We start from the raw sequence: 23,288 nt of genomic DNA, 5'->3' as shown, positions 1-23,288 counted from the left end.
CGGTTTAGAGCTAGTAAATTGTTGTTTATGCAGATAAAATTTAGCTAGCAGGAAATGCAAATTAATTAAGTTATATTTTCCTATATTATCTTTTAAGCAGTCAAACAATCCAAATAAAATATCTTCAAAACAGAAAGAAAGGTCACTTATAATACTGCCAAAGTAGCATCTTCCTAAGAAGAGTGCCAAACAGCTACTTCTTTCAATGTCTGATTTATAAATACGTATGTAAACATCATACTGATTGCTTGATGCACATGAACAAGTTTCATTGGATTTTGCTTGCAGGGGTGTAAAAAGTACTCAAAAAATATACTTAAGTGAAAGTACAGATACTAAGTGAATCATTTTAAGATTAACTGTTTTTTAAGGGTGAGAGAATAAGATTTTTTGGTGGATAATTGTCTGCATAATTAACTTATTAATTATTTATTTGGAGCAAGTGGATTTATTTTCTCCAAAAATAATGATATGTTATTATTTGCAACTAATTCATGAACAAACCAAGTAACTATTGAGATGAAAAAATAATAATATATTGACCGCATTTGAGATGAATTTATAATTATTATTTTTCTTTTGAAACATTTAATAAAAACAAAGAATGCACTCAATCCTGTGCATTCAGACATAAATAATAAATTGACTTTTGGGGAAAAAACATTGCTACGTCATTATGCATCCTCACATCCGATAACAAACTTTTGAAACCAGAATATAACGGCCTGACAAAGCTGAAGTTTAACGCATGTTTTCATACATCAAGCATGCATTTCTATTTCTTTCATTTACTATATTTAATGTGCATTAGATTAAGTTGCATTTTTTTTATATTGCACACAATAAATATAGAAAACATGCATCCTTCATGATTTAGAAAATGTAAACATTGTAAACATTGCAAGCAATGTGATCAATTGTGACAATATTCCATTTAAGGGTGAACTAACCATTTAAGCTATTATTCACAGAAGTAATTGTAATCCACCTTAATTCTCTTTAGTACTTTGATGAAAGATCATGAGCAAGTAGCGAGGGAACAAATGATTCTTTAGAGTCAGATCATGTTTAGAACGTCTCCTTTTCTTTTCCTCAGAAGAAAGAGAGAGGATGACTGAGGTGCTATTGTTAGCTGAATGATCAGTTTGTCTCACCCCGCTGCCCTGTCTGATCCAGTGACTGAGCCACCAGTTGCTGAAGGCGATGCTGCCGGTGGTGAAGAGGAAGAGGAGGATGTTCACGATGAAGGCCAGGGGTCCTCCAGCAGCCTTGATGTAAGCAGCGTACACAGTCCAGGCCACGGCCCCGCTCCCCTTTTCCTCCGTCTGCATGAGCTGATCTGTGAGGGCCACATCAGACGACAGAGAACAACAACAACGAACAAGACTGTTAAACAACGCTTCCTAAAACAGGTCACAGGTCACAGATCAAAGAAATCAGCCAAGTGATTTACTGATGTTGCTGATATCGAGTATAACAGTCCTAGGATGTTTGTATGACTAAACTTGTGTTTGCATCGTTTCAGATTAGTGCATACAAGGCAGATGTTTGTGACAAACACAATGTGTTCTTCATATTAATACTGAGAAAAATCTGTAGTGTATATATATTGCATAATGCAATGCAGTTAATGCACTTTTGTTTATTGTCAATATATTGTAAATTCATAACAACATTCATATATACACACACACACACAGACATGCAGACATACATACATACATACATACATACATACATATATATATATATATATATAAGAATATGCTTTTTATTATTAAATTATGAATTTGTAGTTGATTATAAGTTATATATAATATATATTATATGCATTAATACAAAACAAGAGCATGAAAAGCTGAATAGATCATGTATAATTTTCAAAAAATGCATTATTTGTTATTATTATTATTTATTTATTATATTACAATTATAATTAATTATAATTACAGCATGTGTGTGTGTGTGTGTGTGTGTGTGTATATATATATATATATATATATATATATATATATGCATAGAGAGACAGAGAGAATGTATTTATAAATATTAATATTTATAATAAGTTAACAATTACATAAATGCATCAACACAAAACTTGATATGATCTAAAAAAAAAAAAAAAATCTGCATACACAGTTTGTCATTTTCAAAGTTTGATTTCAAACATTTTCAGCTTGTTTTGCTACTTTGTTGCTGCTGGTAAGTTATGGCTATGGTAATGAATCTCCAGAGTCCTGAGCAGAAGCAGTGAATGAAACCCTCACCTCTTTTCTTGCTCTCAGTATGAGGTTTGCCTGCAGGGCTGACATTCAGAGACCGCGGGCTGCTCTCCTCCTCGCCCCTCTGCTCGCTTTTCAGGTTCTTCTTCACTAGGTTCTGGATGAAGGATGAAGAAAATAGAAAGAGAGAGACCTGGTAAAGAGCAACCCGCACCTGATTAACCGAACAAATGAGCCAGAACGAAGGCTGCTGGGTCATTAATACAGAGATCAGTGACAATGTCCCTCGGCTGTTACTCCCACAGATCGATTCACGTATAAATTACAAAAGCACGGCGTGAATTAACATTTCAAACCCAGTGGCTGTGCAGCCCGTGGCTCATGAATTTTGCAGTGGGAGATGTAGGATGTTTTGTGAGCATGTGACCCTGGTGTTTTCCCATCGGGCAGCGTATCGCACCTCTTGCTGCACGCTGTTGAAAAGAGCAGCGTAGTCTCGGCCTTTCTCCATCAGCTGGACGTGTGAGCCGTGCTCTGCTATCTGACCGTCCTTCATTAACACCACCTCATCACATTCAGGCAAGAACTGCAGAACAAACACCCGCCGGAAAAGACAGAGAGGGTCAGAAAATACCTTTAACACAACCATAAGCATATTCACATCACATTAGAAGCGATGCATGTTTGTTTTATATTCATTGAGATCTTTTCTATCAGTAGCAGTACATATATTAGAAGTCATCTGCTTGGTAAACAAAAAAAAAAAGGTTTTAGGGATATTTTTGTGTCTTTAAAAAATGTCAATATGAATGCATGACATGCCATCAGTTATCAATCTTTTTTTTTTTATATTATGATTTTTTTATTTAAAAGTAACGGTAAATATTGGATATAGATCATCATACTGTATACAATATGCATTATCAGCTGTTAGGCCTTTTTAAATCATGCCCATCTATAAGCAATATAAATGCTCCTTAATGTCAGCTGTACCAGATATGAATACTTATGCAATGGAATCATTTATTTTTTCACTTTTAATAAATTTGCAAATATGCTAAAAAACTATTTTATGCTTTACCATCATTTGTGTGGAGTGCAGATTTATGTGGGACAAAAATTAATTTAAAGCAGTTTAACATAAGGCAGCAACATGAAAAAAATGAAGGGGTTTGAATACTTTATAAATTAAATTAAATTAAATTAAATTAAATTAAATTAAATTAAATTAAATTAAATTAAATTAAATTAAATTTAATTTAATTTAAAAAATAATAAAATAAAAAATAAAAATAAAAAAATTAAATTAAATTAAATTAAATTAAATTAAATTAAATTAAATTCCTTGGTAACTAACCAAAATAAATTAAGTTTAAGCTGAAGTACTTGCATTACTATAACTGAATTATTAATTGTAAGAAATCTTTAAAAAAATAAGCTTAATAGAAAAAAGAGAGTAAAAAAATGAACACAAAATAAAATGTAAACAAAACCTGAAAACATACAAATAAAAACTTAATTCTAAAATAACAGCTATGCAAAGAAATAAACATATAAAAATAAATTTGTTTTTGACTTGTTGTTAGCATGAATTTTAATTATTTAAAAAAATATTTAAGAAGCAGAAAAAGGAATTTAAAGCCATGCTGTGTTCTCAATAAAGGAACTGCCTAACGATAGCCTTTGCAGTACAGCACGGCCTCTCTTGAGTAAAGCTTGGTGGATGAGTACAGCGTCCCGTCCCAGTCTGTGCGGTGTCTGTGCACTACATCACATGCATTCATAGCCTCTTGCCTGCAGCTGGTGCGTGACAAAGATGACGGTCCTGCTCTTGGCCGTGCGGCGGATGGCGCTGTGGAATATGTGTGATCCCACACGAGCGTCGACGGCACTGAGGGGGTCATCGAGCAGAAGGACGGGTCTCTCGCTGTACAGCGCTCGAGCCAGACTCACTCTCTGACGCTGGCCACCGCTCAGGTTAGCTCCTCTCTCTCCAATCTACAACAGATCATTCACTTTCAACTCAAAACTAACATGTGACCATGCACCACAAAACCAGTCACAAGCATCAGGTTTTTTTTTAACTGAGATTATTAAACAGTTTGTTAATACAGCTAAATGCCACTTTTGTGCTCTTCTGTGCCTCTTCTGTTGTGCAAAGATGAATCAATTCTTCCTAATTGCATTTTATTATTCTAATTGAATTTATTGTTTAATTAAAACATTCTGAAGAAGTTAAAAAAAGAAAAATGAATGAGTTTGATATAAAAGATGACATAAGGTTAATACAATGCCACTGCAAATCACTTTGATGAGTCATTTTTTTTGAAGATATATTTATTTATTTATTTATATATAAGGCCGAGATACAACTATTTGAAAATCTAGAATCTGAGGGTGCAAAAAAAAAAAAAAAAATATATATATATATATATATATATATATATATATATATATATATATATATATATATATATATATATATATATATATATATATATTGCAAAAATTTGTCCTAATGAAGTCCTTTGCAATGCATATTACTAATCAAAAATTGCATTTTTATATATTTACAGTAGGAATTCTACCAAATATCTTTATGGAACATGATCTTTACTTAATATCCTAATGATTTTTTGCATAAAAGAAAAATGGATCATTTTGACCCATACAATGTATTGTTGTCTATTGCTACAAATACACCCCAGAGACTTCAAACTGCTTTTGTGCTCTTCATATGAATTAAATTTGAACGACCTTGTGCTGTGATTGTGTTCATCGAGGTCAAAGTTCATATGAAGAGCATTATAATACAGATACCTCAGTCATATCACCGTATGGCAGCTCAATAATATCAGGAAACAAACAGCAGGCTTCCAGAACTGCGTTGTACCTGGTGAGAGACGAGCAAAAAACGGGTTTAATTTTCGAAGACTTTTATGCAGAACTCATTTATGCATGAATACGCTCCCTACTTCTCCTCGATGTATTTTTTTCCGAACAGGATGTTCTCCCGGAGGGAATCGTTGAGGATCCAGGCCTGTTGAGCAACATATGCGAAGTCTCCGTTTACAGCCACTGAGCCGCTAAGAAGGGTCATCTAGACAGAAGGAGGAGAATCAGACCTTTACATCTGCTGAGAGAGCCAGCTGCTTTATGTCCAGGCTGCTTTATGATGGTTAAAGGGGTCGTAAAAAAAAAAAATATCAAGGTTTTTCATTATTTACTCTAATTTCCTGCCAAACCCATATGCTGTTATTTTCTCAGTGGAGGAGAAACACTCATCCTTTCTGTAAAACAACAGCTGTCAACAAATACCACGCCATTGTATCACATGACTTGTATACTAGTTTTCCAAAGTAACTTTCTGTGAGAAAACCGACTGGAATTTAAGGCGTTTGTCACTAATGATCGTCCCCAAATCAAAATGTGTCATCTCCTATGTCTGTTGTGATTAAATCCTTGATTTAGTAAATACATAAACCACAGAGTTATCCATAGATAAAATGTAAAAATGTTACCAACTCTAAACTTTCAACAGTGGTTAATACATTTAATGGGTTGGTCACATTTTTAATAAACAAGACTCTTAAGCTCAGAAAGGATGCATTTATTTGATGAAAAATACAATAAAAATAGTAAACATTGTAAATATTATTACAATTTAAAATAACAGTTTTATATTTGGATATATTGTAAAATGCACTTTATTCCTGTGATGCAAAGCCGAATTTTCAATTTCTCTGCTAAAGAAACATTTCAGTGTTGAAAACAAACTGAATGTATTATTAAAATAAATAATAAAATAAAAAATATAAGAAATATAAAAAAATAAAAAATTAAATTAAATTAAATTAATATATATATATATATATATATATATATATATATATATATATATATATATATATATATATATATATATATAAAATAATAAAAAAATAAATAAATAAAATAAAAATAAAAATAAAAATTAAATTAAATTAAATTAAATTAAATTAAATTAAATTAAATTAAATTAAATTAAATTAAATTAAATTAAATTAAATTAAATTAAATTCCTTGGTAACTAACCAAAATCAATTAAGTTTAAAATGATGTACTTCCATTACTATAACTGAAATATTAATTGTAAGAAATCTTTAAAAATAGTAACAATTTTAAATATTATTACAATTTAAAATAACAGTTTTCTATTTGAATATATTGTAAAATGTTATTTATTCCTGTGATGCAAAGCCGAATTTTCAATTTCTCTGCTAAAGAAACATTTCAGTGTTGAAAACAGCCGTGCTGCTTAATATTTCGTGGAAACTGGGATACTTGTTTTCTTCTTCCCAGTATTCTTTGATGAATATATGAAGTAAAAAAAAATTGATTTATTTGAAATAGAAAACTGTTTTCTGTCATTTTTGACCAGTGGAATGCATCCTTGCGGAAAACAAGTATTAATATCCCTCTTTCTTCAAAAACAAAAGCCCCATTCTCTCTGACCCTTATCTTGTGAAAAGTAAAAAAAAAAAAAAAAAAAAAAATTATGCATTAAACAGACGCTTTTATCCAAATCGACTTACAGTGCATTCAGGCTATACGTTTTTACTTATCATGTGTTCCCGGGGAATCGAACCCCCAACCTTGCGCTTGAAAACGCAGTGCTCTACCAGTTGAGCTACAGGAACACTAGTAGTGTGTGTAGTTCCTCACCTGTCCCAGTAGAGCAGATAACAGCGAGCTCTTCCCACTGCCGACTCCTCCACAGACCCCAAGCAGCGCCCCCTGGTGTACAGCGCAGAAAACAATCCAGCAAATCACATCACAGCTATTTTATCAAAGTAGACTCAATTTAATCCTGTAAATAAATGATGCTGCGTGCGAGACTTGAGCTTCCCATGAAAACCTTGCTTTCGTCTGAATATAATAAGAGACGTTGACCTTTGACACTGTGACACATGCACTGAGGTATGGCAGTACCTTCCGGATGCAGAGGTGTATGCGGTGCAGGGTTTTGTGCAGCGGGGGTCGGATGCTCTGTGTGGAGGTGATGGTGCTCTGTGGGCTCTCTTGCTCCATGTGTGTGAGGAGGTTGTGTGAGGCTGCGTTGGCTTCCTCGCTCTTCTCTTTGCTGTCTTCTGCGCTGATGTACAAGCTCAGTTTCTCCCTCTTCAGGACTCTCCTCATGCCTCCTCTTTTCTGCTGCGCTTGGCTCTGTTTCCCCGGCGAGCCGCAGGTCTTCTCCCATGCCAGTGTGGCGTCTTTAAACTCCACCGCATTATAAGGATCTTCCGTTTTGTTTGAGATCAGCTCCCTGTCCTCCATCATAAACAGCTTCTGTGGGCGTTAGAGGAGGTTTTAAAATAGACAATCCTGAATTTGTTTAGTAAACACTTAAGGAAACATTCTCCAGTGAGAACAAAATCAGTTTCATGTTGTTCCAAAACTGAATGGCTTTCTGTGAACACTTAAGGATAAATACTACTCTTCTTTATAATAATTGTGAATGAGGACTGGGACTGTTAAAGGGATAGTGCACTCAAAAAACGATACTGTTGAAGTCAATGGTTCCACAGAAGAAAGAAAGTCATAAAGGATTGAAAACTTAGGGGCTGTTCAAACTGAATGCCTTTTTCATTTAACTTTTATTCGAATGTGCTACTTTTCCATTGTTTTTCTAGATGGACGCAGTATAAGAGATTTATTCATTAAACAATGTTGACAGGTTCACCGATTATAACAGGAGGTTTTTTAAAGTGCATAAACTCATGCTAGACTGAAGTCAGTAATGATTTTCTGAGGAAATGTAAGCCGTATGACTAGTAACTTTTTTCTATTAAATTGTTATCATGTTAAATACAAAGTCAGTTATATTAGAAATATAAGGCTGATTTTAGCATGGAGTTGATTCACATTCTGTCAACAAAACTAGGTAAATAAATAATTAAATAAATTAGCACGAGTATATCGTGAATTGATGATGTCACCAGATGACGAATTAATCTTAAAATCCAAATAAATCATATTATATTTTGCATATATGATTTATGAGTGATCTCGATCAGCATTTAATACAAATCTTTACAACACGGTTTTTGATATGTTGATAATTTCAAGGACTTTATACTGTAGGTTTTATAGGGTTAAAAAAAAATCAGTGTTTCACTATCACACAGCATCAGTAGACTTGTATATGGATCCCTTTTATGATAAATTCATGGTGCTTTTTGCCATTTTTAGAGTCCCAGTCTCTATTTTTCAGCGTATTGGAAAAGAGCTGCCTGGATGTTCTTCAAATGTTCTCCTTTTGTGTTCCATATCCATTTTAAATAACATGATAAATAATGGCAGATGAGTCATTTTTGGTTTGTTTGTGGATGTGTTTTCGACCTGAAATCGTTTCACGGCCACAGAGCCTTCGGATAAAGCACGCACCGCCAAGGGCGTGACCTTTAGAGCAAAGGTCATGGAGTTGAAAACAGCGACGACGGTGAAGGCCTGCAGGTAGTGACAGAAAGATCAAGAGTTCAAGTTGGCAGCTGTTTTCGAGCCTCGGGCAGAAAGCGAAGTGCAGAAACATGGCTGTACCTGTGCTGCGGTGAGATCATAGCCCAGAGCCATGTGAAGAGTGAAGGTGCACACGCTGGCGATTACCACCACCACTGGAGCTACACCCACCGTCAGGCTCTGAACACAGCCCGCCCGCTCCAGGACCCTCCGCTCCTCTGACCGAACCCCTGGAGACACAACAGAGGAGACGTCAAAGCAGCAACAGATGGCTTTCTGTTCAGTGACTGCATTCACAGTGAGTGTCTGAGATTGACAGCTGTCAATCAGGTGTGACTCTATAAAGGTCCTGGAGCCACTTGCTTAAACTTCTTAGACTAGTTTTTTAGTAAAACAGATTTATCCTTGGCTGACTTAACCTTGCTGCTCAAACTAGTTTTTAAGAAAAGTGCTGTATGTGATTATTTTTTTTTTATGTATTAAAGCCAACAAACAAACAAAACACATTAAGTTTGCAGATATTTAGGAAACATGTTAAGTTAACACACTTGTTTGCTGCAGCCAGTTATTCTACTTTGGAATGTGTGTTCTGTGTCGGAATGTCTGTTTTTGATTTGGTCTGTGTGACTCCGCCCCCACTGCCAGCTCAACCAATAGAATCTCAACACCCTGGGTTGCCAGTCGGTGGAAAACACAGTGTATTCCACCAATGAAAGCCAGCAAAACCATCATATTTACACATACATATATATATATATATATATATATATAGTCAGAGCACCCTCACTATTTTAAGAAGTACCGTCAGTAATTTGATTATTGTGCTTTTTGTCATTTTTTCATTTTATTGAAAAAGAGCTGCCTGGACACTCTTTAACATTTAAAAATTAATACAAATGAATTGAGTCCAAAATCTCAGTCCTCAGTTTTTTTTTTCTACACTATTTTGCATTTTCCTAATTAATTTATATTATCAAAATAACAAACTTAAAAAATTGCAAAAGCTCCAACTGAATGTCAATGTCTCAGCTAAATGACAGATGATTAAATTACTTAATAATAATTACTTATAATATTTTAAATATGAACAGAAGCATATTTATCCCTCCAAACAAGACTGAAAAGCTGCTGTCTGAATGTAACCTGAATGTGTTTCCATCTTACAACACAGTTTCTAATTCACACAAGCCACACTATGTTCAATCCGGCAGAAACAGTGAGAAGTGCGACTGTAACGGAAGACAGATCATAATCATAAATGGGATGTTGCAGTAGATGTGATGCTGAGGCACTGGCTGGTGTCCAAGTGTCCCACTTCTTCTCCCTCTGCTGCACTAATATTTGTCTCTCGACTTGCCGCAAGCTGCCACATTCATTCAGCGCCGCTCTCTGGCTTACAGCCAAACTGTTTTGCTGCTGGTCTAAACAACCAGAAGCGCTGGACGTAATCTCTGAAAACATTGCTGGATCTACATAATTCATATATAGAAGATGTTAATCTATGCAGGTTGTGATATTTTATTCATAAGTGCATGCAAAAAGAAAAGAAAAGAAAAAAGGTGTAAATAGAGGAAAGAAAGGCCATGCATTCTTCTTTAATGATCATATACATAAGAAAGAATATCTGAGGTAAAAAAAAAAAAAGATTACTAGAGCGGTACATCCCAGTTTAAAGGGTTAAACGATCTGTTTTCTCCATATAAAGTGATCTCAAAAGTTTGGGAACAATTAAGACACAACCTAAATGGTACTTGGCTGGATATATGTATAAATGAAACGGCATTCAAAGATTTTATTTTAAAGAAAGAATATGCTAAAAAATACTGTTACATTTTAAGATAAATATTATATTAATATTCATTTTATATTTTTATATTTTGTCATGAACTACACCTGATAACTACATTAAGATTTTTTCAAAAGGGTGATTTGAATACTTTTTTAATTAAATAATTTTTTATTTCACTCAAAGTCCATTCAAAAACTGTGGTTGGTATTTATTTATTTATATTTTATTTGGAAATAAATAAATAAATAAAATCGGGAGAGATGAAGGATTATAAAAATAAGGTTCCATTTGATAATTGTTATGTAATGCATTAAGTAACAATGAGCAATAAATATGTTACAATATTTATTAATCATTTTAATGTTAATGAAACTACAGCTGTTCATTGTTTGTACTTTTTAGCTCAGGTCCTTTAAATAACATTAGATACAGCTTTATTTATCAATTTTATAACGTATTATTAAATGTAGGAATCAACATCAATGCATTATAAGTACTTTTCTTTGTTATTTTACGTTAACTAATGTGGTTTACTAATTTTAACAAATTAAACCTTATTGTAAAGTGTTACAGATTTAAAAAAAAAAAAAAAAAGTTTTTGAAAGAACCACGAATGCAGTATTTATTTGATCAAAAATACAGTAACATTTTGCATTATGAAATTTTATTATAATTTCACAATATTAACCAAAATATTATTTACAAATTTTCTGACGTGCCAAATTATGCTTAAGAAACTTGGGCTGCTCCATGATAGATTTGATTTTTTAAGGATTCTTTGAAGAACAGAAAGTTCAAAACAACTACATTTCTTTGAATATTTTGTAACATTATAACCGTCTTTACTCTCATTTATGATCATTTTTGTTGAATTAAAGTATTAATTTCTTACAAAAAAAGTGTAGTATAGATCCACATCAACCAAATCATTCTTATTCAACATTCAGCAAAGTCAAAATGTCCCCAAGCCTTATAGAATAAAGAGCGTTGAATGCTTTGAGTTAATCGGGAAGCTCAGAGACTCTCAGGACATTTCACTGACGGAGGACTGAGGAAGGACAGAGCCAAGACAGCGGATTAGGAAACTTGTTCCTTCCAATGCAGTGCAAAGCCACAGAGAGGATCCTTTGATTTGCATGGAGACTAGGACATCTAAGTGGATGCAGTCGAGTGCTGTCTTACTTTGGATGTTGTTGGCAAACGCCGTCTCCCAGCAGTACATCTTAATGAACTTAATACAGCCCAGGATCTCGTTCATCAGCCGGACACGCCGGTCCGTAACCGCCACGCACCTTTTACGGAAATACGCTGTCAAACGGGAGGCCAGCATCTGCAAGAAATAATTCAAATGTGAAGAACCTGTTCAGACAGACACAAGGCTACAGTAGGGACATCCCACGAGTAAAACTGATGTATGGACCAAGGCAAAGTATAGAAATTTTAGGTATCAATTGAAATTATGGGAACGATAACTAGCATATTGGCTGCTTATTAGTACTTAAAAACCACTTATTAATGCATAACCATATTCTAGATCCCTTAACACTGCCTAATACCAAAACATAACTGATAAAACAACTCCTTGTCTTATTAATAAGCTGCAGTTTATTGAGTGAAAACTATTTGTTAATAGTGAATTCACTTTTCTAAGGTGTAACCACATTTTTTTTCTCTGAAAATGCTAGAAAACACTCTTATTTGTTGCTATGTGGAGTACTTTGAAGCTGACTGAATAGGGATTTTGGTCTGTCAAAAATGGTCTGCAGTCAGTTTTTCATGGAGAAAAATGCTGAAATGTTTTCCATGCAAAACCTTAATTTCTCATCGGCTCAAAAAAAACACTCACCTTGGAAGACCTGGGGATGAGTAAATAATAAAGCCATTTAAAAAAAAAATCTGTCTCAAATCAACAAAGAACTGCAAATGCATGCATGAAACCATCTTTCCTGACAAACCCATCATAACATCATAGTATAATTGAATCTAACATCATATTTGGTTACTACATGACTTTCAATGACCTTTTACTTCAAGTCTTAAAACTATGCAGAAGTATTTGTATTTTACCTTCTGTTCCTTACTGAATAAAACATCTTAGACCAGCCTAAATTGGTGTCTAGTCTAGACAAGTCTCAGTCTAGTCAGCAATCAAGTTTAGGCTTGGTTTTAAATAGGTTAGCAGCTGTTATGACCACTTCATCTATAAACAACCAATAATATAGCCTCGAAAGGTACTCAAGACGAACCGAAATGTGAATCAATCACGGTTAAGGTACTCAAGGCGTGCCGTTTTGTTTAAAAATAAATCCCAGTTGAAGGGGTTGTAAACCTAACAACTCACTTAAGCCATGACTTATTCAGAATACAGCATGGCCTCTTATGCCATATCAGAAAACACATCAGATTAAAAGTGAAAATGTCAGATTGAATGACTTTTGAGAAAATCACAAGTCACATGTGAGGGGAAATTCAACTGCACTGTGAACTTAGCCTCTGTAAAGGCTTTTCCTTTTATTAACAAAAGATTTAGATGTGCTTATCTTATCTTACCATGGTGGGATAGAAGATGACAAAAATGGCCGATCCCACGAGTGCAGTCGGTCCTAAGAAATAGACGGTGTATGACAGACCCAGAATCCCAACGAGAGGCCCTCCAGCCAGCAGACAGCCCACCGAGACGGCCTCGTACAGACGCTGTCCATCACTGGAGCAAATGTTTACCAGCTGAAAGAGTAACAGGATGAGTCACCTAAGCTAAAACATGGCACGCATCAGCACCTGACACAGTGCATCAGCGTCATACAGCACTCAGGCCTCACAAACACAAGCAAAGTTTGGTTTTAAAGAGCCAAAAGAGCACATGAAAAAGTGAGCTTAAACTACGCAAAGACCTGGACCCTCTCAGATGTTATGTTCCCTTTACATTCAATAAATAAGACATGACCTGACCAGCTTGTTTACAAAAGTGCTGCTCCTAAAGTATAGTTTAGTGTTTAATACGGGAGTAAAAATTATGCTGCGTTTTACTCACCCCCAATGCATCCTATGTGTATATAACTTTATATTAAGAAAGTTCGGAAACTTTCTATTCAGACGAATCCAGTCGGAGTTATATTAAAAATTGTCTTTGATATTTAAAGCTCTATCACTGCAGTCAGCGGATGCTGCATTGCTGCAGTCCAAAAGAAGTGAAATAAAAAGCATCCTTCCATAATAAAAAGTGTCTCACACGGCTCGAGGGAGTGAAAAAAGGCCTCTTGTAGCGACTCGATGCGTTTTCGTAAGAAAAATATCCATATTCAAAACGTTATAGACACTTTAATCTAGAAGCAGGTCCAGGGGAATGAATATTAAGTTTTGAATATGGATATTTTTCTTACAAAAATGCATCGATTTGTTACACAAGGCCTTTGTTCACACCCCGGAGCCTCGTGAGAGACTTTTTATTGCGGAAAAGCGCTTTTTATTTCACTTCTTTCGGACTGAAACAATGCAACACCGGCTGAGTGCCACAAAACAGCTTGAAAGATCAAAGACCATTTTTAATATAACATTTTTTAGAAAGTCATACACACCTAGGATGCCTAGGGAGCCTCCTTATTTTCATTTCTGGGTGAATTAACCCTTTACACACAGGTCACCTCTCCAGTGCTGATGTCTTTAGTGCTGCGTAGTCGCAGGATCTTCTGGAAGGCGAAAGTGAGCGCGGCTCCCCGGAGGCGTGCGGCCGTGCGATAGCTGACAGCCCACACTAAAGCCAGAGACCAGGAGCGTGTCAGCTCCATGAGGAATATCCCAGCGACCAGAGCCAGACCATACTGCAGCTTCACCTCTGTGCACTGAGAGTACTCCAGCAGGGCTCGGATCAGCAGAGCCTGAGAACAACAACACACAGCCAGGAGACAGGTGTGAGACTTCACAGTTTCTGTTGTTTTCATTTGAACAGAATCAGAATTACATGAGGAGGGATTCAGAGGTGAGCTTTGAGGTTTTATGTTATCAGAACATCCTTTGACGTGCGCTGGGGTCGTGGGATCAAGCGCCGCTCATAGGAAAATACTACACCTTTTTTGTTTTGACTTAAATTATTCTTGTTCTAATTATAACATAGATCTGGTCCTGGATGCTAATTGTTCAGTACAGATGTGTGCGGTGCATCAAATTGCTGAAAATTAAATTCGTAAATAAAGAAATTGATAAAACAATAACAGAACTGGAATTGGAAAAATTAATTTTTCATCCTCAGTCACTTTTCAAATTGTTCCTATGCATCTGACCAAATACATTTTTCATTTTTTTTTAAAATATAAATACTTTTATTCTTTAAGGACAAGTTTAAAAGTTAAATGTTTTATTTAAATAAATGCTGTACTTCTTTCAGCAAAAAAAAATCTTCAGATTGACCTTATGCCTCTGACCAATTGTATTTTATTTTATTTTATTTTGAAAAAGATGAACAATTTGTAAGGACCCAAGAAATTGATCAAAAGTAATGGTAGAAGACATGAAAAAATAATTATATATATATATATATATATATATATATATATATTTTTTTTTTAATAAATGCTTTTCTTTTGGACTTTCTATTAATCCTTAAAAAATAAAAAAATAATATTGAAATGGAATTGGATTTTTTAAAATCTTTAATTACTTTTCAAATTGTTCCTATGCCTTGGATCAAATCAATTTTATTTTTATTTATTGATTTTTTTTTTTTTGAAGAGAAATTCATTTATTCAGTAAGGATCCATTAAATTTATCAAACGTGATGTGAAAACATTAATAATAAAATATTTTAATAAATGCTGTTATTTTATACTTTCTGTAAAAAAAAAAAAAAAATATATATATATATATATATATATATATCATGGTTTCTGCAAAAATATCACGCATCAAAAACAGTTGTTAACATCAATAATCATAAGAAATGTTTCTTAAGTGCCAAAGCTTTTCCATCACACAAATAAATTACTTTTTAAAATATAATCAAATAATGCAACATATTGACATTATTTTTGCTCAAATAAATGCAGCTTTGTTTAGCATTAGGGACTAATAAAACATTTCAAAATCTTACCGACCCCAAACTTTTGAATGCTAGTGTAACCCAAAAATCATATTTGAGTACATACTTGAAGCCATGGACAGGAGCAGTGATGAAATATTAAAATTACGACATTAAAATAGTGCTTAAATACACTTAAAAGAAAAATACCAGCTGCTGAGACAATGGCTGACCCATGCAACACTAAACAAATCAACGCAAGTAAATAAGTGTGCTATTTTGTAACATGTAATCCCTGATAATGCTATTAAGCGAGTGCTGTCAGGGGCATGTGTGGGGAAATAAAATCAACAGCTGCGTTCCCAACAGCGTGGCAGTAAGAAACTCCCAGCTACACCAAAATAAATCCCCTCATAGTGAAACTAATAAGATCAAAAATGCATGTGTGTTTTTAGGAGAATGTTTTAAATCCGAACTCTGAATCACTCTTTGTTGAATAAAGATCTAAGCTCATCTGGCAACAGAAATAAAGCAGCAGGCAATAACTTGAATAATATGAATAACATGCCTCCTGGACCGTAGAAAATCCAGACACACGTCACAATCCTGTGGATTAATACTAGTTTGAAGTATACGAGAAGGTATGAAAAATCAATTTTTTACATCAAAATTTTAATTTGCACATATCTCTCGATTGATCCCTGAATATAAGCAGGAAAGTGCTGAACCATCACAGTGTCCATGCACAGTTAAAGTGACTTTTCATTCATGACCTACTTCCTGTAATCATTTTTGCACTAGGGCTGAGTGATATGGTGTAAAATAGTATCATAATATTTTCCCCATATCATACAATATCAATATTTATCACTGTATTCATTTACCATTAATGCTTTCCACATGTTTGTTAGATCTTGAGAAGGAATGTAATTAGGTTTTATGTCCCACTAAATTCAGTTTTTATTTAGCAAATTCTTTTAAGTTTTGTGATTCAGTATACATTTCTCATAAAATGGTGTCTAATTAAATTAATCAGTCATTTTATTTTAAAATTGTATGAATCTTTTAAAATGTAATAAAATGAAAACAGAATTTACAACAAAACACTGCATTTTTATTTTTTGCGCAAATAAGACGATGCACTGTATAAATTAATTTTAAATTAATCCTTTCTTGTATGAAATCCTTTAAAATAACTATTGCTATTATTATTACTTTGAGAATTGTATTTCAGTACAAAATATTTCTGTCAAAATTTCTTCTAGTTAAAACAGACTTTTATTTTGAAGGGTTGAATTTCTTCAAAAAAAAAAAAGAATCCGCAAATCTTTTTTTTTTTTTTTTTTTTTTTTTTTTTTTTTATTCAACAAGACTCATAAATATTGTATGCATCAGAAGTCTAAAATATAATGCACACATCATATGTCTAAATAATGCTTGTTGTACTCTTGGTTCTTTTAACTGAACTATCCCATTAAGACGCACAGTTAGGGTCTGGGAAGGAGAAGCAAGGTCAAAGGGCAGCATGCAAACCAACACTTTTGTCAGAAAGAAAATGAGGACAACTCACAGGTCCAACAAATCCAGCCACCATGGTGATGAGCAGGGAGGAGATGGCCACCAGGATTCGGGTCTGACAGAACCTCCAGATGACCCGGGACAGGGACGCCGTGTCCTTCCCTCGCCGCTTGAGCTCTTCGTGCCACAGCCACTCCAGTCTGAACCATGCATCGCCACACACACAGCGCTTTAAACTACATGTGGACTGTTAGTGTAACATGTACGGCTTTATTACAATCATTTATTTGAAGGGATAGTGCAACCAAACATCAAACTTCTGTCATCTTTTACTCAGCCTCAAGTTTATCTCTTCTGTTAAGCATAAGATGATATTTTATAGAATGTCGGAAACCTAATGGTTTTCATTTGACTTCTATATCATGAAGAAGAAGAAAAAAAACAATAGAAGTCAATGGCAACCAGGAACTATTTAACTTTTCAAAATATCACCTTTAAAAATTTTTTTTTTTTAAATGCTTATGCAGGTTTGTAACAACTTGAGGGTGAGTAAATAATAAAAAAAAACATTTTTGGATGAATTAACCCTTTATTTTTAGTTTTCATGACTGTATTCAAGTACTATTGATTTGTCTTTTTAATACCCGTTTAAAGTCTAAATTAAAGTCGGCATGGAATGAACTCACCCTATCAGTTTTCTAAATGCATGCTATGGATCTTAAATCAGAGGGTTCAGTTTTAAATAACTTTTCTGACTTGTAACGATTAATCAAAATGTGGTTGCTGCATCTTTTCGTGATGTATGCAGGATTTCTCCAATCATTTAGTGCACTTAAACCAAGCTCACTTTAAAAGATGATTTTCTCAATATTTGAATTTTTTGCACCCTCAGATTCCAGATTTTCAAAAAGTTGCATCTCAGTCAAATTTTGTGCGATCCTAACAAACCATGCATTAATGGAAAGCGTATTTATTCAGCTTTCAGGTTAATAAATCTCAATTTCTTAAAGGGTTAGTTCACCCAAAAAGGAAAATGATGTCATTAATGACAAAAATGATGACGTTCAGCAGTGCTTGATTCTGTTTGGTCAACAGCAGCGTCCCGGTGTGCTATCTCTGACACAAATCCAGTAACGTGAGACACAGACCCTGAGGTCAAACACTGAAACCTGACACTTCTTCTCACAGAGCCGCTGAGGCATAGCTGTCAGGCAAATATAGGAGCCTGTATTTAAACCCGATCACAAAAGAAAGCGCAGCCAAAGTCTGATCCGATTCGTGCACCGAAAGTGGACTTGATCTCAGTAACAGATTACAGTAACAGGTGTTTTTCTACACTCCCCTGTCTTTGAGGAAACCCTTTCATCCCCATCAATTAGCCAGCTTAGTCAAAGGAACACGGCTGCGATCTGACGTGTTAATGACATAGCCATCTCTCTCTCTGATGTCTAATCCTTGCTATGAATAACAGCCACCTGCTATAACTCTCTGGGCTGTGTGAGCATGGGAGGCGAGCATCTTTCAACCCCAACCGTGACTCGAGGGATTCCCACACCAACCTCTCGCTATCAAGACATCAACTGTGTGAGACCTTGGCACTGGAGGTGTTTTTCTAATAGCTCTGTTTGTTCACGGTTCAACATTGACGCATACGAGAGATGCCTAACTTGTTTGGATCCTGGGCAGGGCTGAACGACTCATTGAAATCCAACTGGAATCATGATTTGGCATTTGGCAAATACTGCGCTTTATTGCTTGCCCACAGTATCAAATTAACATTAACAGTATCACAACATAATATTCATGTTATAGAATATACAAAGCCTAAAAAAATTAAATATATATTAAATATATAAACATCCTGCCTCTGTATAATATATATTTAAGTATAGTTTAAATACCATATGTGTCAGAGAGACAAGAAGGCGTAACTTTTATTCTCACTGTAGTATTGTTGCCATCATGTCATTGAGACGCTGTGTGTTTCCAAATATGGTAAGGGGCGGAGCATTTCCATCACACGCTTGAGGTATTCAGCCAATCACAGTGCACTTGTTAGCTGGCCAATCAGAGCATGCAGTGCTTTTCAGAACAGTGAGCTTTGTAAAAATCTACGTGTTTCAGAAAGACAACAAGGAGCAACCATAATGCACTGTATGTGGAATATATGTTTTTCGAACCTTAAACCACGTAAACACATTGCATTATACCAAATACACAAAATAACGTAATTTTTTTTAGCATCATCATATGACCCCATTAAAAAGCAACCCACGCCAAACATCCTCCCAAACTAAATAAGAAGCGTTTATAAAAACATTTATTATAAAAAATACCCCAGACAGCTTGAAGAAAACAGAGAAACCCTATATTGATGCATCGTGTTTACCTTTTTAATGTTTAATCGGTTCAAGCGTCTTGTTTTTATTCAGTCACAGTGATATTATTGTCCATATTAGGGATTTCCTGGAATGTAATGAGTTTTATTACTTCTGTGATGCATTATGTGGAGTTTCCGCATGAGGGCGCCCCCTGGTGCCCAGTATTGATACATGCGTTAGCGCTCACTAATTTGTTATTTATTATAGTTTTTTGTGAATTTGTTTTAAAAATCAGCAGACAAACCTTGAATCAGAAGTTTTTGGCCAGTAGCTCACCTTTGGCAGTTCGTTTCTGAGGCTTCGTGGCAAGACAGACCCCAGACATCTTCCATCTTGAGACAGGAAGCTCTGTGGGCCCTCCATGCCAGAGGGGACAGCCACTGAAGGGTCATGAAGGAGAAAAATCCTGCATTGTCCACCGGGTGCTGATGTCTGGGGATGGAAATGGAAGAGTTGGGCTCGTATCACTCATCTAGGCGCTATGTGAATCAATCTTTACTCGCTGCGGCCAAACAGGAGATGAATCAAATGCTTGTGTTTGAACAGCAGTTTGCACCTCCCTCTCAGAACTCTTACGAAGCAGTGAAAAAGTTCAGTGGCTCTTTATCAGTCAGCATGTTAAAAATCAAGCCGTCTGTTAGTAAAGGATAAGAGCGTTCTTATCAGGACCTCATTGACTGTCACTCGAGTCCAAATGGCAACGAAACAAACATCTCCTGAGGACTCACAAAAGTATTTCAGTGCATATGTTTATTTCGGCCCACTGTTAACAGGTTTAATCAAAGTGTGAGATAAGCAGTGGTAGAAGTGTAATATTAGTTAGGCTCTTCCACACTGAACTCAGCAGAAAGCGTTGAAAATACACTATAAATGTTTTGTTTTATCCACAAAAGCTTTTAAAATAATACAATTAAAAATACCAATGATCATGTTCAATGCAGGATAAATGCACAGTGATGTAATTCATATTTAATTTAATGACAGATTCAGATGATAAAAACAGCTCATAGCTTCGTTTTAAAGTTTGAGTTTAAAGTAGGTTAGTTATAATCTGGATGTAAATGTGTCTCCTAATAACTAACCACTTATTAAAGAAATATTTAAAGTAGTAGCCCATACAAAAGTGGGACAGGAAAAAATGCATGTTTTGACTATAAACAAAAACATCTACTGAAATATTGTCAAATGTGAAAGTTGTCCTGTCATTATGAAGTGAGAAATACAAAAATATATATGCATATTATATAATTTCATATTATATATTTCATTTAACAAATATAATATAATTATAAGTTTTATATATTGATTTATGCAGTTCTGTAAAGTGATTCTTCCACATTTTAAGCATTAATAATCATAAAACAAGCTTTATGTATCTGCACATGGGAGTCTAATTGTTGGAAACAATGTGTCAAAGTCAATTAATACATCGTTTTTACATTTAAAAAATCATTTCAGTCTTACATGCATTTGCTAACTACCAAAATATTAATTTTATATGGTTATAACAACTATATCCACACTGAAAATGGAAGAATCACTTCATAAATAAATATATATGAACTTATAATTATATAATATGTATTATATGAAATATATAATATGAAATTATATTATATATATATATTTAATCCTCTTTTTTTTGTATTTCTCACTTCATAATGACAGTCTCACCACAGGACAATTTTCACATTTGACAAAAAAATTAATAAATATAAAAATAAGTATTTTGCAAACATTTTTTAAGGTAAGTAGTTGCAAACTAGTTATTTTATCTACATAAAAAAAATAATAATTCGAAACTTATTGAACAACAGTTAATGTGTTTATAAATAGCTTGCAACCACACTTACCTTAAAAAAAAAAAAAAAAAGTCTATTTTTTATTCAGTGCTGAAGAACTTACTTGTGCGTGATCCGAAAGGGCTTGAGTATCTGTAAGCTTTGGCGATATCTGCCTCGTCGTTTTGTTTCGGTGCCCAGTTCCACCTCATCATCGGGGTCTGGGAGACTCTGTGGAGGGGACAGCGTCAAACCCTCTACCCTTCCTACGGCCTCCAAAGCATCCGAGAACATACCTGTCTCTAACAAACAAAACACAACAACACTCAACAACACCCTAAAAACTACAAAACACTGTCAGAGACCTGGGAAGGTCTGAATCTGCTGACTAAGACCTTCCTCTAGCGTTATGGCTGCAAAGTTAAAGTGTTTATCTATTTAAAGACGCCTGTGGGTGGCCTCAAGGCTGGTGGATACTGAGACGGAGGATATTCGAGCTCGCCGTGTGTGTGTTGACCCTGTCACTGATCCATCGGTGGCATGAGACAAGATAAGGTAAATCCAGAAACACTGTGACTCTGTGTACGTCACCGGTGACTTTCATGCAGATAATGGAAGATAAGCACAAAAGAAAGAGCCCATGCACGCTCGATAAAAATCACTAATGCAATAGTGACTGTAAACTATGATAATGGGACCATTTTGAAATTTTAAAGGGATAATTCACACAGAAATTAGCATTTTGAGCATTTCTTAATGTCATTGCAAACCTTTATTTCAGAATTTCAAGGAATTGATCCTGCGTTTCATGCAGCTGTAATGCATGGAGATTAAGGCTTTCAATCAAGTGTCTATAAGAGTAGCACAAAAAGTTCATATGATTGAAACGCGCTGAAACTCACTGAAAATCAGCTCTGTCTGTATTTACATACATTTAGTAATTTTCCAGACACTAATGTTAGTCAGATTTGAAGCAACATTTTCATTGCATCCATTTCAACAGGCACACAAACAGCTGAGTAAGAAATAAATGCACCCATTTTGAGGCTAATATAATGCGTATAGCTCATGTTTGTGTTCAGTTTCATATGACTGGGAATATTTATCCATGTGCACACAATCTAAAGCAAGAACAAAGACAAAATAAGACCATCCAGTGTTGATCCAGTGGGACTAAATCTACTGTATAATAACTGTACATGCGTATCTACTGAATGGCCTTTAATAATCAGAAAAAGTTGAATAAGAAATCAGTTTATTATTATTTTATCAGTCGTTGATTTGTGCATTACACCTGACGAATCTATTTCTGGAACTCTGTGTTCCTTGCCATTTCTGGAGATGTTCTCCATTGGGATCTTCATATGGGACATTTTATAGATTATCAGAACTAGTTTTATCTCAAATAAGCATGGCATGTTACTTCACTTATGACCATGAATATACTGACCCAACACGAAACTGGAAAAAGTTTCTAAGAAAGTTGCAGAAGGTCACTTACATGTCCAACAGAAAGCTCCTGGATGTTCTCACAGGTTATAAAGGATTTCTTCTCTTGGTCTGTTGTGGCACACGACACATCTCCCTCTCGATAACTAACTTCGCCAGCATGCGCTTTGATCCCGAGCAGAAGAAAGCGAACCGGAGAGTTTGAAACAGCTGACGGAATTCCCTAAATGCATCCTGCGTCACGCCTAAGCAACCAATCACGGAAGTGCGTGGACGTCGCTATGGGAAACGCATCTGAATGGGAAGGAAAAGGCACGTGGTGATCTTTGTAACAGCGTGCACACACAGATTAGCGGACTATTTTGAGTCGGTCATCTGAAGAGCATTGCTTATAAATGACATGGAATAAGATACGCAGTCTGACAAGAAACGCCTATTTTTATTTAAACAACAGCTGATGCGGAACTCTTTGAAAAAAGAGTGCGCGGTGTGACGTAATGCTCGCGTGCAATAATGTTCCAAAAAAAAAAAAAAGTGATGAGAAGCCTTTGCACACTTTGGCTATTTTAACTTCAAAACAAACGCTATCTTTCCGTCTCATTTAGAGTACGTTTAAATTCTATATTTATCATCACTGGG

At 34.9% G+C, this 23,288-nt stretch overlaps 1 protein-coding gene across 2 annotated transcripts in view; it reads right to left on the bottom strand.

Moving 5' to 3' along the window:
* LOC127970955 (ATP-binding cassette sub-family C member 5-like) overlaps positions 1-22,868 on the bottom strand; it is a 43,702-nt gene extending 20,834 nt beyond the window's left edge. The window contains exons 1-17 of one of the 2 annotated variants that reach the window (XM_052573672.1): positions 22,702-22,868; positions 21,325-21,502; positions 19,696-19,851; positions 17,091-17,238; positions 14,151-14,384; positions 13,060-13,233; positions 11,692-11,839; positions 8,802-8,950; positions 8,604-8,711; positions 7,194-7,550; positions 6,927-6,998; positions 5,198-5,322; positions 5,043-5,115; positions 4,017-4,220; positions 2,683-2,808; positions 2,268-2,379; positions 1,155-1,339 (exon numbers count right to left, since the gene is read on the bottom strand). In XM_052573672.1, coding sequence (XP_052429632.1) covers positions 1,155-1,339; positions 2,268-2,379; positions 2,683-2,808; positions 4,017-4,220; positions 5,043-5,115; positions 5,198-5,322; positions 6,927-6,998; positions 7,194-7,550; positions 8,604-8,711; positions 8,802-8,950; positions 11,692-11,839; positions 13,060-13,233; positions 14,151-14,384; positions 17,091-17,238; positions 19,696-19,851; positions 21,325-21,494 — 2,541 coding nt within the window. In that variant the 5' untranslated portion in view covers positions 21,495-21,502; positions 22,702-22,868. Of the gene's footprint in view, positions 1-1,154; positions 1,340-2,267; positions 2,380-2,682; positions 2,809-4,016; positions 4,221-5,042; positions 5,116-5,197; positions 5,323-6,926; positions 6,999-7,193; positions 7,551-8,603; positions 8,712-8,801; positions 8,951-11,691; positions 11,840-13,059; positions 13,234-14,150; positions 14,385-17,090; positions 17,239-19,695; positions 19,852-21,324; positions 21,620-22,701 lie in introns of those variants that run through there. The other variant, XM_052573671.1, reaches the window with a different exon arrangement.
* Positions 22,869-23,288: the final 420 nt, after the last annotated feature.

The sequence above is a fragment of the Carassius gibelio genome, chromosome B14 (genome assembly GCF_023724105.1).
Source record: "Carassius gibelio isolate Cgi1373 ecotype wild population from Czech Republic chromosome B14, carGib1.2-hapl.c, whole genome shotgun sequence".
NCBI lineage: Eukaryota > Metazoa > Chordata > Actinopteri > Cypriniformes > Cyprinidae > Carassius > Carassius gibelio.
Note: the sequence above shows the minus strand (reverse complement) of the source record. Positions and strands in the feature narration are given on the sequence as shown.